Source organism: Durio zibethinus, chromosome 9 (genome assembly GCF_047325235.1).
Source record: "Durio zibethinus cultivar Kanyao isolate XHJ-2024 chromosome 9, ASM4732523v1, whole genome shotgun sequence".
NCBI classification, from domain to species: Eukaryota; Viridiplantae; Streptophyta; class Magnoliopsida; order Malvales; family Malvaceae; genus Durio; species Durio zibethinus.
The window spans coordinates 3,675,912-3,693,168 of record NC_143170.1 but is presented as its reverse complement, the minus strand read 5'-3'; the positions used below and the strand labels follow the sequence as shown (position 1 = coordinate 3,693,168).

The 17,257-nt window shown below is 35.3% G+C and overlaps 1 protein-coding gene and 2 pseudogenes across 3 annotated transcripts; all 3 read left to right on the top strand.

Moving 5' to 3' along the window:
• The first annotated feature begins 2,490 nt into the window (after nucleotides 1–2,490).
• Nucleotides 2,491–6,949, top strand: LOC111307159 (cation/H(+) antiporter 18-like). 2 transcript variants are annotated; one of them, XM_022905185.2, is made up of 4 exons: nucleotides 2,491–2,535; nucleotides 4,008–4,264; nucleotides 4,393–5,394; nucleotides 5,510–6,949. In XM_022905185.2, the coding sequence occupies exons 2-4, from the start codon at nucleotides 4,064–4,066 to the stop codon at nucleotides 6,713–6,715; spliced, it is 2,409 nt and encodes an 802-aa protein (XP_022760920.1). In that variant the 5' UTR covers nucleotides 2,491–2,535; nucleotides 4,008–4,063; the 3' UTR covers nucleotides 6,716–6,949. The 2 variants fall into 2 exon arrangements, with proteins under 2 accessions (XP_022760920.1, XP_022760913.1); XM_022905178.2 differs by lacking the exon at nucleotides 2,491–2,535 and adding an exon at nucleotides 3,670–3,853 and having other exon boundaries at nucleotides 5,510–6,945.
• A 1,963-nt stretch (nucleotides 6,950–8,912) lies between these two features.
• LOC111315682 (cation/H(+) antiporter 18-like) lies at nucleotides 8,913–13,321 on the top strand (annotated as a pseudogene). Its single transcript, XR_016345039.1, has 4 exons — nucleotides 8,913–9,345; nucleotides 9,909–10,900; nucleotides 10,999–12,709; nucleotides 13,016–13,321. The product of XR_016345039.1 is annotated as a cation/H(+) antiporter 18-like (transcript).
• Nucleotides 13,322–14,012: 691 nt separating this feature from the next.
• Nucleotides 14,013–15,512, top strand: LOC149516720 (disease resistance response protein 206-like; annotated as a pseudogene).
• The last annotated feature ends 1,745 nt before the right edge of the window (nucleotides 15,513–17,257 follow it).

The following is a 17,257-nucleotide window of genomic DNA, read 5'->3' as shown; positions in this document are numbered from 1 at the left end:
CAAAGTATGATTTAAGATAATATTCTAAAAATAATCACAATACTCTTATCAATACTTTAGAAGAAGTAAGCATCAATGGGAGTTATGGGCATAGCCTCCCCCAACCAAAGGAGTCTCTGTTTCAGTCTTATATTTATTACCGTTTTCATTTATTTTACTTATTTATTAATTAAAAAAATAAGAATAATTTTAAAAATAGAGGTTACATTTTTTTAAAGATTCATTGATACGAAAAACTATCATTTTCAAATACCTAAGTTTATATAATTATTTTTAAAAATGATATTTTATAAATTTAAAATTTAAAATTTATTTATGTTTTTTAAACTAAAACCTCATTTATTTTATTAAAAAAAAACCATTAATCATACTCATATGTATAAACAACAATCATCTCTCTTTGAGTTGATCGAAGATTCTAAGTCAATATAAGTATCCCAATCAATTGTTTCATAATTTTTTTTTATGGAATCAAATAGCAAACTTTTAGGCGCCTTCGATTGTGATTGGTGTTGCATTCAAATTGCAATTCGAATATTCCTTTTTTGTTTGGAATCACAAAAATTAAAAATTAATTTAAATTTATAATATTTAATTTAATTTGAATTAATTTTTTATTCGATTCGAATCAAATTCAAATATTAAATATATATATATATTCAGTTTAAATTGAATTTTAAATTGAAATATAAAAAATTAAAAAAATTAAAATAAATTTTATATATTTTTAATTTATATATATTTTATTTTTTATAAAATAAAAATAACAAATTTTATATCAAAATTTTATATTAAAATAATATAAACAAATTAAAAATTAATAAATTAAATCGAATCGATAAAATTTAATTTAATTCTATTTGAATCGAATTTTTAAATTTTTATAATTTTATATAATATAAAAAAATTAAATTTGAATCATTATCATTATTGCATCATGTGTTAAATTAATTATTTAATTAAAAAGGACAAATATGCACTGTTGCTTCAATCAAAACGCGACATCAATGCTTACTAAAAATCCAACAACTTATAGAACCAATGCTGGTCCATTCAGGTTTGTTGATAAAAAATTGATGCAATTTTTGACTTTTTTGTAATTGGACGTACTTTTTCATTAAGTTCTATAATAGAAAATGAGTCACATATTTAAACTTATTATTGATTTGATATGACTCCCATTTCTACATCAGTTTTTTTTTTTTTTTTTAATTTATCAAACAATGACATCAAATGCTTACCTTTTTGTAAAGAGATAGTATATATATGCATTTTTCTTATGAGTAGAGTTTGATATTTGTTAAAAATATTTGAGAGTAAATAAAAACTTAATATGAATTTAAAATTTAATTTAATTGATTTATATAATTATTTTATCCCTATAATTATCCTTTTCATACTTATCTTGATCATATATAAGAGCTATAATTACGTAAATCATATATTGATGATATAGCATAAATAGGATTATTCTAATATAGGTAACCTTGTAAAAAAAAAAGAATACATATCAAAAGAAGAAAAATATATGAAATTATTCTCAAACTTTTAGTTTAGTGGTTAAAAATGTTTGAAAGGACATCAAATACCTAATTTCGAGCCAAACTTCCTTCCTCCCCTTACTTGTATTAGAGTTTTACCCACCTCATGTAATAATATATATATATATATATATATATGGAAGCCATTAGAGAATATTATCATGTGATCATTCATGCGGTACACATTTCCTTGCCGAGAAGCACATAGACAAGAGGAGAATCCTTGAAATAGTTTGTACAATGCTAATATATACAGAGAGGAATGGAATCCAACACGATTTCTTTGTTATTTGCCTTTCTCAAAATATTTCTAATAATTTAGCAAACTATATAGCTGTGTTTGATAATGCATTGAAAATTTTTAACAATTTTTTTTTTTTCAATGCCTTTTGATAATGTATTTTTAAATCAATTTAATGGAACTTTTTCAATCAAAAGTGTTGAATAAGATAAGTAGATAAAAATCTGCTTATCACTTATTACAGAAAATATTCAGCAATATATTTTTTTATTTGTTTAAAATTATTATCCTCTGTAAAAACTACTCATTTTCTGCAATGAAAATAAAGATAAAAATATAAAATAAATAAATTTTCATAATTCAATATTTTATAATTATCAAATAATATATTTATATCTCATAAAGTTAGGCAAAACATCAAAGCCACAAGTTTACCATTTTTATTCACATTCTTTAAATTTTTACATGGAAAGTTTCTTTTTTATATCTACTATTCTTAATTGACGCCAAAGGCCGTAGACAAGAGACAGCTAATATATTTTAACATATTTTTATGTAGGGGTAGACAAGGGCAGTCAGGCAGAAGCTAAGGCCTCCCCTAATTTTTGACTTTGCGTGCCAAACCCATTGCGTCGTTGGTCTTGGTCTTTCTTCCTTGTATTCTTCATTTCTTCACTGATTTAAAGAAGCTTTTCAGAAAAATATGAAGAGAAAAGGAATGTGATTAAGAGATTCTTGACGGTGCAAGTTCAGGTACGTACGTACTATCTCCTTTTCTTCTCATTAATTTCTGAAAAATTCTCTGTTTGATCACCGAGAAAATAATCAGACAACAAAAGTCTCATTTTCTTTCTTGTTTTCTTTTTTTTTTTTTTTTCGTGGAGTTTTGAGAAAGTGAGATTCATATAATTTAGTTGAGAGATTAGAGACTGAAAAACGGATCTTTTCCCGTTTTCATCCTTTTCTGTAACATCTTGTTGGTTACCAGTATTGGATTACGTTGAGTGGTTGAGATTGTAAATTTGTGGCCAGTTTTTGGGTATTACTGTCTTTGGGGATTGCATCGCAAATGCAGCCGGTCTTTAGTTGGACGGGGTTTCGAGGAAAACACAGAGCCTCCTCCGACTTCTCCTAGTCTGTCTGACCACGTTGAAAACGTAGTAAATTGTTCTGAAAAGACATTAGTGCCCCCTCCAAAATTTTAACTTCTTTTTCGATTCGAATTTTCACAAAAAATTTAAACCTTAACCTTAATCAGAAAATAATAATTTTGGTTGATCATTTTAGAAAAATTTTAATAATTTATTTTAAAACTAAACTGGCTTATGGTAATTAATATAAAAATGTAGGTAAGAAAATCTCTGTAATTTACCTAAAGAAGGTGTTGACGCATGGATAAGATTTAATAGATCTGTTTTTTTGGCTTATATATATATGTCATATATGCATCATGTAACGGAAAATTTACTTGTGTGAAACTTTATTTTTAAATCATATTTCATGTGAATGTTAGGATTATGTGATTTATCTTTTCTTTCTCATAATAATATGGTTCCCCAGTCATGGGGAAGGACTAAAACTTTATTAAGTTTCACTAGTTAATTTCTTATTAATTATCATTATCATTAGCACTGACATTCTTCATTTGTTCCTTTTATTATTAAATACATGAATTTTTTATATAAAATAAAGAGAGGGTTATAAATTTTGGAATTTGAATATTAGTATTAAAAAATAGAAATTAAATCTAACCCAAAAAAATTAGGAATTATACTATGGTAGATCAAAATTAAGAACTGTGAAAATATAAAAGGGAAGAAAGCTGGCAAATTGCTGAGCACTATCCTTGTTGTATTTGGGTTACTAGAAAGGGAGTTTGACTCTGACAAGGAAACCTGGAGTTTGATTAAGAGAAGAGATTAACTCAAGAGATATATTTTTTCTATATAAAGAAAAAGGATCTTCACCATGTAGCCAAACAAATTGAAAAGCTCGAGTCAATTAATTTTAATCTTGCTGGTATTTTCGATATCGTCTTCTGTGGCGGCTGCTGAACGTGCACCCAATTCAAGTACTTTTTAACTTTCTTTGATTCTCAAATGCTCCTATTATTTACTGTAAAACATCTACAACATGCAAATTCAAGTGTGTAATTTAATTGCGGTACGTACCATTGATATAAACCGAGTTATTGATGCTTGTAATTTTTTGATCTGTGGATGCAGGGAACTGAATTTAGAATTGGCAAATTCGTTTGTGTCAGAGGAGATACCGGTGAAATATGGCCACGAATGCTACGACTGCAATTCATTGTCCTTCTCCCATGAAGGCCACGTCGAACGGGGTGTTCCAGGGTGATCATCCTCTGGATTATGCACTCCCTCTCGCGATCCTTCAGATATGCCTTGTGGTTGCACTCACTCGCTTTCTTGCTTTTCTTTTAAGGCCTTTACGGCAGCCTCGTGTCATCGCCGAGATTGTAGTAAGTTCCTCTCTTCTTTCCACCTTTTTTCCTGAGTTGCTCACCGAATGAATGTAGTTAGATGCTTGCATGATCACCTCTCAGATGGTAGCAGTGGGTTCGATTTTTCTAACTTTCTTATTTCGTAGGGAGGAATATTACTTGGCCCATCCGTTTTAGGTAGAAGCGAAAAATATCTGAATGCATTCTTCCCATCTAGAAGCCTTACGGTGTTGGATACTTTGGCCAATCTTGGTCTCCTCTTCTTTCTGTTTCTTGTCGGCCTGGAGTTGGATCCAAAATCAATCCGCCGCACTGGAAAGAAAGCTCTTACTATAGCCCTTGCAGGGATTAGCCTTCCGTTTGTGTTAGGAGTGGGAACATCATTAGCCCTCCGTGCAACTATTTCAAAAGATGTAGATGAAGCGCCATTTCTTGTCTTCATGGGGGTTGCTCTTTCCATTACTGCCTTCCCTGTCTTAGCCCGTATTTTGGCTGAACTAAAGCTGTTAACTACAGATATTGGCCGAATGGCAATGTCAGCGGCAGCTGTGAATGATGTGGCTGCATGGATTCTGCTAGCTCTTGCCATTGCCTTATCAGGAACTGGCCATTCTCCCTTTGTATCGTTGTGGGTTTTCTTGTGTGGTTCTGGTTTTGTCCTTTGCTGCATACTCATTGTCCCTCCTACATTCAAATGGATGGCGCAGCGTTGCCCTGAGGGTGAACCAGTGGAAGAATTATATGTGTGTGCTACTTTGGCTGCTGTGTTAGCAGCAGGTTTTGTTACTGACACTATCGGAATTCATGCCCTCTTTGGTGCATTTGTGATTGGACTTCTTGTCCCCAAAGAAGGCCCATTTGCTGGTGCCCTTGTGGAAAAAGTTGAAGATCTTGTTTCTGGCCTATTCCTTCCTCTGTACTTTGTCTCCAGTGGATTAAAGACAAATGTAGCAACAATTCAAGGGGCTCAGTCTTGGGGTCTCCTCGTTCTAGTAATTATTACAGCATGTTTTGGAAAGATAGCTGGCACTGTTTCCGTTTCCCTTTTGTGCAAGGTGCCTTTCTCGGAGGCTCTAGCGCTTGGGTTCCTGATGAATACTAAAGGCTTGGTAGAGCTCATCGTTCTTAACATTGGTAAAGACAGAAAGGTAAAAACTTACTTGAATTCTGCCTGTTGCATTGGTCGCAGGGACTTTTACAGCTCTATATTCGTTCTTTTTATATATTTACTTGACTAATCATTTTTGCCAAATGATATTGCAGGTATTGAATGATCAAACATTTGCAATCATGGTTTTGATGGCCATCTTTACAACTTTCATAACTACTCCCCTTGTGATGGCAGTGTATAAGCCATCTAATAGAAAGAGTAAAGGTGATCACCAATACAAAACAATTGAGAGGAAAGACGACACTAATACTCAGCTTCGGATATTGGCCTGTTTCCACAGTACAAGAAACATCCCCTCTATACTTAATCTCATTGAGGCTTCACGCGGAACTGAGAAAAAGGAAGGACTATGTGTCTATGCAATGCACCTCATGGAGCTCTCAGAAAGGCCATCCGCGATACTCATGGTCCATAAGGCCAGAAAGAATGGGCTACCCTTCTGGAATAAGGGGAAACAGTCAGATTGTGATCAAGTTGTAGTTGCTTTTGAGACTTTCAAGCAGCTAAGCAGAGTGTCTGTCCGCCCAATGACGGCAATCTCAGCAATCTCTAGCTTGCACGAGGATGTCTGCACTAGTGCTGAAAGAAAAAGGGCAGCCATGATAATTCTCCCCTTTCATATGCACCAGAGGGTGAATGGGGAATTTGAGACGATTCGAACCGAGTATCGTTGGGTCAATAAGCGAGTTCTCGAGCAAGCACCTTGCTCGGTGGGCATCTTAGTTGATCGCGGTCTTGGTGGAACCACCCATGTATCTGCAAGCAATGTGTCTTGCATCATAACTGTCCTGTTCTTTGGGGGACGTGATGATCGTGAAGCCCTTACTTATGGTGCACGTATGGCCGAGCACCCTGGCATCAATCTTACTGTTCTTCGCTTCTTACCAGGCCCCGAGGTTTCAGGTGAGGTTGCCACAGTTGATACAACCACAAGCTTCAATGCTTCAGGAGGATCAGCCGATGAACCATTTCTGATGGAATTTAAGAACAAAATCTCAAATGATAGCTCAATAAGTTATGAAGAAAGAGTAACAAGAAACTCCAGGGAAACTATTGAAGTAATTCGAGAATTCTGCCGATGCAATCTTTTCGTGGTTGGTCGAATGCCTGAGAGTCAGGTGACAGCAAAATTGAATGCCAAGAGCGAATGCCCCGAATTAGGGCCAGTAGGCAGCCTGTTGACATTCCCAGCATTCTCAACTTCAGCATCTGTTTTGGTGGTGCAACAGTATACAACAGTTACAAACCAATCACCTCCTCCTTCAGTGACTTCTACAAAGACTGCAGAGATGCTCTAGAAATCGCATCATCATTGATCAAATTTCCTCTGCCTTGGATAGTTTGGATGCATAGCATCATGATCATGAAAATTTAATAGAAATATCAGTAACTGTTCAATTTCTTTTACATTTTTATAATTTGCTTGATTTATTCTTTAAAAAAATGTATTTTTTAATGAAGTTAAAAGCATCGTCAATTGATTATTAATATGGTTATCTTAAATAAGATGGTTCTCTCTCTTTTTCTCATTAAGATACTAAGTAGACTGATTCATCGGATAATCTTCAATGGTAAACAATATTATGCTTTCCATCCATTTCCTACATATCTATGTTTGTATATAATAAATGATTAATATAAAATTAAATGCTACCCAAGAGAGAGCCAGTTTGATTTAGAAGCAGAATCCCAGAGGCCTTTCTCTGGAATCTTCTGATTCAGGGAGCAGATCTCCCAAAGTGTGAGGCTTTTTGGTTCTTTCATAATAGACAGGTATTATCCATTAATCTTTGCAATGCAAACTGGGTTTCTTTTTGTTGATTTCCTTAACTTTTCTTTCAAGGAAAAAAAAAAAAATCTCTGTCTTGTTTCTGGTTCATGTTGAATTATTATGGAAATGGCAGTTGAATTCAGCATGAATGGATTGTCTTTTTTCTTTCAGTCTAGTTAATTCTGGATGAATGCTTTGCTTTTGTATTGGTTTTCTGACAAAGAATTTGGCTTGTAGTGGATTTGAACGGTTATTGGTTAAGCTTATATGCTCATCTATCTCTAGTGAGTTGATATAAAGCAATTAAATCGTTGGATTTGGTGATAAACATTAACGTGTATTTAAATAGAATTGTGTTAAACTGGTTAACAAGAGTCATGCTTGTTATGGGCATCTTCAAAAGAGTTTTTAGTTTCAATTGGCATATGGGTGGTACAGAGATAAGATGATAATGTGGCATCTCAATCTCACATCTAGATATTATTTATTATGATATATAAGATGAGATTTAAATTTAATACTTATGAAAAATATTTTATAAGATAAAATCGTAAGATCTTCGAATTAAAACATATAATACATAGGTTCTTCACAAATGATATCATAATAATTTTTAATTGGATGAAAGTTAAATGTTACATTGTAAGAGCTACTTTTAGAATCTTGAGAGAATTAAGTACTATATCGTATGAATTACTTCTATAATCCCAATTGATTTTGGTTTAGTGGTTCTATGTATGCACTATAATCCCAATGTTTGGTGTGTGATATTGATTATGTGATTATGTGTTTTTTGTATTAGGTTTGATAGAAACGTTAAATTTTAATTAGAGAATTTGTGATATTTTAATTTTATATTAGGATATTTTGATGATCTGTAATGATATATAAATTGAGCTTTAAAACTAATACTTATGAAATATTTTTTGTGAGATAAAATTATGAGACTTTTGAATTAAAACGAATAATATTTCATAAGTTTGGATGTGAGTTTTCACATGGTCAAAATTATTTGCTGTGGAGGTTTTTAGATACTTTTAAATTTGTCTTATATAATAATAATAATAATAATAATATTGAAAATTCAGATATAAGAAAATTACAGTAGTACAATATCTTAATTTTTTTGGTTCAAAGCTTAAGATTTAGAACAGTTGAAAGAAAATAACAAAGTTATCTTGAGCAAATATCACCAAATCTTTGCTGGATTGGACAAAGTATTATGATTTTTTATAACAAAAAATAACCAAAAAACAGAATGTTAAATATTCCTATTTCTCTCTCTTTTGCTCTTTATGTGGAACTCTTTCTCTATTTTTCTCTTCGGTACCCAAACCATTGCTGCCTAATCCTTTAGACAAGCTTCAATCTTGCTCCTCTAGCATTTCTTTATTTTTCTTTCTTAACTTTCACTGCAAAAAAAAAAAAAAAATTTAAAACTCCTTTCGATGCCACTTTATTGGATGGCCATTGAACTTTTTTTCTTTGGCTTTAGAGAAAGCTGGAATGACCAATGGCCATTAGTTAAAGAATGGGACTGGTCCTCATATGTCCACTAACAACGATTATAGTTGTAGTGTGATCTAAAATAACAGCCAAGTTCGGTAAGTAATCTTAAACAAACAAAAAAAAAGAGATCTGAGTCCTGACGGCACTTCTTGCAACTATTAATGGATCCAAGTATGCAAAAGCACGAGGAAAGTTGACAATTCTTTAAGGAAAGCATAGAGTGAAAGAGAGAGACTCAGAGTGTTATTTTGTTGCCAGCTTGCCATGCCTTATTTGGAGAGTAACGATCTCACTGGAACTAGAAAAGAGTCATTGGTGTGAGGCCAATTTTGGTTGTCACTAAAAAAGCACCTTCTTTTGTAGGATTCTGAAGTTTGACAAGCTATATCTCTTTGCAGGAACTGAGAAGCGTAAAGTGCTGATAGCTTTTAGTATTGTCTCAGTGGAATGGCTTCTAATACTACATTTGGACAGATATGTCCATCGCCAATGAAGGCTACATCAAATGGCCTCTTCCAGGGTGATAACCCACTTGATTTTGCGCTTCCTCTTGCCATTCTGCAAATATGTCTGGTAGTTGTACTCACAAGGGCCCTTGCTTGTCTTTTAAGGCCATTAAGGCAGCCTCGTGTGATTGCAGAGATCATTGTGAGTTCCTTTCTAGGTTCAAACTTCTGCACATCATCTATTAATTTCCCATCTTAGTGTTGTTTATGTATAGTTATTAGCATACCTGATGTCAAACTATGGAGAAATGTTTATGGTTCCTAACTTCAATGGTGGTTACATCTGGAATTTGAAAACACTTCCAAGTCTTAGATGTTTATAGTACAAAATTAGAATAGATTCTGGAAGTAACACAATATTCTATTGAAAGTCCATACTTTGTTGTAGGTTGTCTAAGCCATTTGACATGAGGCCCCGGTGCTTTAATTGTTCTGTCTGACCCTCCTTGTGCACTTTTAGTTATGATCTACTTGTCAAGTATAAGATGGTCAATCAGCTTACAAACTTACACCATCGACTAAACAAAGTCTAAAGCTGCTATATACATGTCATGATTAGGAACCAGTTGGTGCGAAAAAGTCTTTTTTTTTTTTTTTTTAATTTCCCTGTGGATGTGCATCTATTAGATAAACATGTTTCTATTAATTAGACCTTATAATTAATTTGATAATAAGATCATTTAATTTTTGCTGCTCATTTACCAGGGAGGAGTTTTACTTGGGCCATCTGTTCTTGGAAGAAGCAAGAGCTACTTGCAAGCTATATTTCCTCCCAAGAGTCTCACTGTATTAGATACCCTAGCAAACATTGGTCTCATTTTCTTTTTATTCCTTGCTGGGCTAGAGATAGATCCTAAAGCCCTCCGACAAACTGAAAAACAGCGTTTGCAATTCCTGTTGCTGGACTAGGGTTTCCTTTTGCATTAGGAATTGGTTCTTCATTTTTGCTCCGAGCAACTACATCAAAAAGTGCAAATGCTTCTGCTTTTCTTGTGTTCATGGGCATTGCTCTTTCTATTGCTGCCTTTTCTGTCTTAGCTCGCATTCTGGCGGAGTTGAAGCTCTTAACCACAGATGTTGGAAGGATGGCTATGTCAGCTGCAGCTGTTAATGATGTAGCTGAATGGATTCTACTTGCTCTTGCTGTTGCCCTATCTCGATCTAACGGTTCTGTTGTATCACTGTGGGTTTTCTTGTCTGGATGTGTTTTTTTCATTTGTTTGATTCTCATTGTACCCCCAATATTCAAATGGATGGCTCGTCGATGCCATGATGGTGAGCCATTGGAAGAGATAAACATATGTGCTACATTAGCTGCTGTTCTGGCTGCTGGGATTGTAACTGATGCTATTGAGACTCAGGCCATGTTTGGTGCTTTTGTGGTTGGAGTTGTTTTCCCAAAGGAAGGGCGCCCATGCTCTTGTGGAAAAAGTTGAGGATCATGTATCTGGTTTGTTCTTGCCATTATACTTTGTGTCAAGTGGACTGAAGACAAACGTTGCACAATTCAAGGGCTCCAATCCTGGGGTCTTCTGGCTTTAGTGATTTTTACAGCATGTTTTGGGAAGATTTTTGGGACCGTTGGGATGTCCCTTTCATGCAGAGTGCCTCTTTGTGAAGCTCTTGCGCTCGGGTTCCTTATGAACACTAAAGGGCTGGTGGAACTCATTGTTCTCAACATTGGGAAGGATAGAAAGGTAAATTGAGTTTTCTTCCACTAATGACTAGGGTCATTGCCTTGTTCATTTATGGTTTTTTAGAATAAATGATTCATTGTGGCTGTTTGCACTTTCAGGTTCTGAATAATCAAACATTCGCTATTATGTTCTAATGACTCTCTTCGCTACTTTCAGTACCACACCAGTTGTTATGGCATTATATAAGCCTGCAAGGAGATAAATGGACTACAAGTATAGGACCATTGAAAGAAAAAATCCAGATACTCAGCTTAGAATATTGGCCTGTTTCCACAGTGCAAGAAATATCCCATCAATAATAAATCTCCTTGAGGCTTCACGAGGAATGGAGAAGCGTGAAGGACTTTCTGTGTATGCTCTGCACCCTATGGAGCTGTCCAAGAGGTCATCAGCAATATTAATGGTACGCAAGGCAAGGAAAAATGGTCTTCCCTTCTGGAATAAGGGTCAGCGTTCAGATTCTGACCATGTCGTTGTGGCATTTGAGGCTTTCCAACAACTGAGTCAAGTAACTTTCCGGACAATGACTTCAATCTCTTCGGTGGCTGACATGCATGAGAACATCTGTAACACTGCTGAGAGCAAGAGAGCTGCAATCATAATTCTTCCATTCCATAAGCAACAGAGAATGGATGGTTCTTTGGAGAATACAAGGACAGAATTCCGCTTGGTGAATCGGAGGTTTCTCGAACATGCACCTTGTTCTGTCGGAATTCTAATCGATCGTGGGCTTGGTGGAACCACCCTTGTATCTGCAAGCAATGTTTCCTATCTGATAACAGTTCTTTTCTTTGGGGGCCATTATGATCGTGAAGCCCTTGCTTACGGGGCTCGAATGGCTGAGCACCCTGGTATCAGTTTAAACATCATTCGCTTTGTAGTGGAATCTGAGACTATTAGAGAAATTGCTACGATTGATGTGCAAGAGAATTCCAGCCCCAAAACAATATCATTGGATAAAGAATTTCTTTCTGAGTTTAAGAAGATACCAAAGGATGTCTCTGTTAGATATGAAGAAAAAGCTGTCCCAAAAGCCACAGAAACCATTGCTGCAATTCGTGGGACAGGCTGCTGTAATCTTTATCTTGTGGGGATGGTGAAATGGCCTTAGCTTTCAGGAGGAGAACTGACAGCCCAGAACTGGGGCCTGTTGGTAGTTTACTGATTTCTCCTGATTTTTCAGCAACAGCATCAGTCTTAGTTATTCGACAGTACCATGGCAGTGTATCTCTGATTGCGTTTCCAGACATGGAGGAAGAATCACCCGAGGAAGACTCAGAATCCAACTAAATTTTTCTCTGTGAAGATTTATCCTGATGTGTACATAATGTAGATGAATTTTCAGTAGTACCTTCAATTTCATGATATGAAAAAAGCAAAAAAAAAAGGTTAAACCGGCACTAGGAATTTTTCTTTGTCCTTCGCTAAATAAATGGAGCTTTTGTTCCGAAGAGAAGGAAAAAGGTTACCTGCAAAAAAAAAAAAAAAAGGCCGAATCCTTGATAATGATTTTTTTTACTATTTTAAATCTCCATGGAAAAAAAAAAAAAGGTCAAAAAAAACTCTTGTTTTAGGCGACGTGTCATTTTTTTATTCGGGGGCGAAACTTAAAGATCTTAACCGAGTCGCACTGAATAACTCTAATCAGATAACACCAGTTAGAGTGAGTGAGAGGACCGAAAGCCATACCCGCTTTTAAAGCGAGCTAGAGTTTGAGATTATGGCTTCACTTTGCTCCAATCTTCACCCTCTATCCTCCTTTTTGGTTCCCCCCGGCCAAAATACTGTTTCCAGTTGCTTTTTGATCAAGTAAGCCTTCATCTTTATTTAAATTATTCTAAAATTATATGCTCTTGTTTCAATTTTTAGTTCTTTTCATTCACTGTTAAAAATCAATTTTTTATTCTCTTTATTTTGTATATATTACTTCTGGGTTCATAAGTATATACGGGTTTGATTTAGTTTTGAACTTGGTTGGCGGTATTTGTGTCTTACTCTTCCAATTTTGTTGTTAATTGGTAATTTTATCTAATAATTGAGTGTTAATGAGTGAAAATATAGGTTTTTTAATCCAAGCCCAGGTGGAATCTAATGGTTTTTAAGCTTTTTTGTCAGATGATTGATCAAACTGATACCTAAGATAACCTTTTTATCATCGAGGATGACGCAATTTGTAAAATTTGAATCTGGAAATACTGTTTGGAAACAATAAAAAACGAACACCTTAAATTTTGGAAACGATAAAAAACGAACACCTTAAATCTCATCCTTTGTTTTCAGTAGCTGGGTAAAATTCAATCCGAGAAAGGTGTCAACAACAGGAACAATAACTTGCAAGAAAGCGAGCTCAAGGGGCCCTGACAGTGACAGGGTAGTCAAAAGTAAGTTTGAGAAAACTGTGGCGAAGAAGGGAGACAAAAAATTTGTTCATGAAGGTTTAATTACCGAATCACTTTCTAATGGTATGTTTCGAGTTCTTTTAGACAATCAAGATTTAATTCTCGGTTATCTTTCTGGAAAGATTCGAAAGAATTTTGTACGTGTATTGCCTGGAGACAGAGTTAGAGTTGAATTGAGTCCATATGATTCAACCAAGGGACGTATAGTTTTCAGGCTTCGTAACAAGGATGCAAGCGGATAGCTGGGTAGATTTCCAAGAATTTATGCACTTGCAATTAGTTGCTAGGAATTGAGGTGAGGAACCTCCAACTATGAAAACATGGCTATGTAGAGTATTAGAGAAAAATGCAATCCAATATCCTTCAAGTCAGAAGCACCTCGAGCTATTGATAAATCAGTTCATCATGCAAAACTTCAAACCTGATGATGATTAGAGAAAAAAAAATATTGCAATTAGTTTAGCTGGCAAGTTTCTTGGTGACATGGCATAGATTTGGATGAGTCTTGCCTTCTCTAGGAGCTTGGCTAGATAGGTAAGAATTAATCTTGTTGTGTAGCCTTACTTTTCAATGAAGTTTTATGATCATTATCGACCTTTCTTTGAATAGTTTCTATGAATTGTTTTTTTGTATGAATTGATATTTTTTTAATGGGCAAGTTTTCATGTACAAGCTTTGAATAGTCTTGATTGTTGAGTTGCCCTTGGAATTACATGATGCACGAGAATGTTAAGGAAGTAAACATCAAATTGGGAGAACTAAGTATTCCAAACACAAGACACCAATGCTAAACCACCTTCCTAGTTCGTCATCCAAAACTTGAAAAAGACACCATTAACAATTTGCAGCTAATTTCTTGTGTTTCATATCAAGCCATTCTCTACTTGTCTACCACAAGGACATGAGAGTTCAGAGGAATTCCATGGTGTATGTCATCTTAATTTCTTAGTTCTAAACCAAAAGATTAGATGGCAATGCATTGCAATCATAATATAGAGAAATTTAGTCCTAATCAAGTGTACAATTTGCTCAAATATGTGCCTTGGATTTACTTTTCTGCTTGTTGCCTTTCTATTTGTATCATGATATCACTATTGAAGATTGACTATATAAATCTGTCGCCCTTCATATGTAAATTCCATCAGAGTAACCCATTTAGTATTGTTGCTTCTTGCTATTATCTTTTGATTTTGACTTGAGAAAATTGGGATCCCGTCAGAAGTTTTTGGTTACAATGTTTTCTTTTTTGTTTGACAATAATCAATACAAGTGGAGATTATGCTACAAAGGGAGTGAAATATAATAGTTCTCAATTTTTTTTAGATTTCCGTTCAAAATTCCATGTATAATATATTTTTTTTGGCCAAATTTCATTTATAATATTTTAATGGTGCAACTATAGTGAGTATAGGAGGTAGCAGAAATAAGCTTATAGCAGAAAAGTCTAAACGGAGGATTGATAGCATCATTTTTGCATAGATGGTACAAGATGCTGTGTCACTTGGAATATGAGATTGAAATTATAGTTCTTTAACCAACTACTTTCGTGCAAAATCCATCTAGCAGGCTCTATATAAAGGCAAAGCCAGAGGGAAAGAAAACCTCACAATTGCTAGCAGAACTATAATTTATTTCGTCTGTGATCAGATATAGAAGTAATGGCGTCAAAAAGTTGCAATTTCTTCTGTATTTCATGCTTCTTCTTGTATCCTCGGCCGATCCATTCAAGAATAAGCAATATGAACCCCGCAAACACGTGGTTTTCTACTGGCATGACATTATTTACAATGGCCAAAACAAGGAGAATGGCACATCCGCCATTGTCGGAGCTCCACATGGAGCTAACCTGATCATCTTGGGAGATCAGTTCCCTGTCGGCAACATAGCAGTTTTTGATGATCCCATTGCCCTGGATATCAAACCTTATTTCATAGCCTGTTGGCAGGGCTCCAGGCATGTATCTTTATGATATCAAAAACACCTACACCGCCTGGCAAGGCTTTTCATTTGTTCTTAACAGCACAGACTACCAGGGCATTAATAAATTTCATTGGAGCTGATCCCCTGATGCACAAGACCAGAGACATTTCTGTGGCGGGTGGCACCAGAGACTTTCATGCACATGGGAATTGCAACTTTGACGACTGATTCATTTGAAGCTGCCGTGTATTTCAGGCACAAAACTGACATCCAAGTTCTATGAATGCTGCTGAAGAAAGAAAAACTTTACAATCAAAATTTGGATAATATAATGCATCCAAAAATTTTGGGATAATATATAGTTGAGTGAAGAGGGGTTGTGCTTGTTTTATAGTGCGTGTCACAGGGCATATGTAGGCTGAAATGCATCCGAAACATGTATACCACCCGGCAAGCGTAATACTGGTATGATTCTTGTAGTGTGCATATTTGCAATCTCTAATGCCATTGGCTGAAACTTTCAGATATGAACACCAAGTTTAGTGCTGTAACTTGTAACCCTGACAAGACCATACCCAAAAAGCACGCCGAAGTTTTGTGGCTCAGTGACACTAGTAACGTTCCTCCCTTTGATTGGCTTGGAAAATGTTTTGGAATCCCCGGTACCTTTCAAAGGAGATAAGAATATAATCACTCATTTTTTCAAGTTATTAAGATTTGAATTCGGATTATTAAAATTAAAAATCTAACACTACTGGCATATAATCACTGATCTGCCCGGAAAAGAGATGTCTTGAGAGGACTGCTACTCTTGACTTTGGGCTCTGCCACTTGGTTGAGTTCAACGTGCCAGTGCCAGACAAGGAAATTCTGTTTCCCAGATTTCAGATTCCTAGTTTATGACTACGTTTTCCCTGAGGGTATTGTTCTAGCTTTATTTCTAGAAAATCTTAAGCATAAAAATTGAATCTTCCTTATAATTAAGACCATAGTGGAAAGTTCAATGCTTCAAGATATTCCACATGGACTTAGAACAATATTCGTCGTGTTTAGAGTGACTTCAAACGTTCCTTGTCTCATTCCTTTCCTCACCAAGCCTAATAATTGGCAAATTGTTCCAAATTATTGTCCCGTGGGCATGATAAATGTCTGCAAGGATCTAGTCAATGATGATCTTATCTTTTGGCGGAATATTTTTGGAGTGGCAATGAAAGTTTGGTTTGAGCAAGTTATACCATTGATCTAGCCGACCGATTTATTCTCTGGTATAAATCGTCCAGTCCAAGAACATAAAGTCAGCATCATCATGGTATTTGTACCTTTAAAAGATGCATTGGATGGACCAACATGTTCAGGCCACCACTTACTGTTATCCCATATGACTAAACCTCAGTTTGGAATATATAGACTGTGGGGCTTCAGGGATTGTGTGCCATTGGGACACCTTCTTCCTTGTCAATGCAACTGAGTCTTCTTTTTGATTCTTGTGCAGGCCATTGCCTGTCTCTGTGGTACTCTCTTTCTCGTCTTTGCTGCTGTAACATTGATTGAGAATGGATTTATCATGTGGATTTGTTACATACTGAATCAAACCATGAGCTGAAACATTTCTTGTTGCTTAAGATCTGTAATTGGTGGCAGATATGACAAAATCAGAGGACTTTAAAGACCAAGCAGGGCAAGTTGGCTTGACCTTTTTTTGTGTATATATGTGCGAATTCATCACTTTCTTTAACTCTTCAGGGGTAGGGTAACAACGTGAACACACACACATACAGACGTGGCAGACCCATGCCCATCCATGAAACCTTTTAACAGAGAATCAAAAAGTCAGCCTCAAAAAGATGATATTTTGAAGGTGGACAAACCCCACTTCTGGCCTCTTCCTTTCCCAACTTTCTCCATTAACCTGTCATTTTCCACTTCCTGCTGCGTACTTTTGCCTAACCTGGCTGATTCCACTCCACTTTCTTCCTATCTTACCTTTCTGCCAATATTAAACTTCATTAATATTAGAAGAATTATCAGTTAATTTTGT

Coding starts and splice junctions, on each gene's coding strand:
- LOC111307159 (XM_022905185.2), top strand. CDS start 4,064: ATGGCCACGAATGCTACGACTGCAATTCATTGTCCTTCTCCCATGAAG. Junction 4,265..4,392: donor GTGTCATCGCCGAGATTGTA/GTAAGTTCCTCT, acceptor CTTATTTCGTAG/GGAGGAATATTACTTGGCCC. Junction 5,395..5,509: donor ACATTGGTAAAGACAGAAAG/GTAAAAACTTAC, acceptor ATGATATTGCAG/GTATTGAATGATCAAACATT.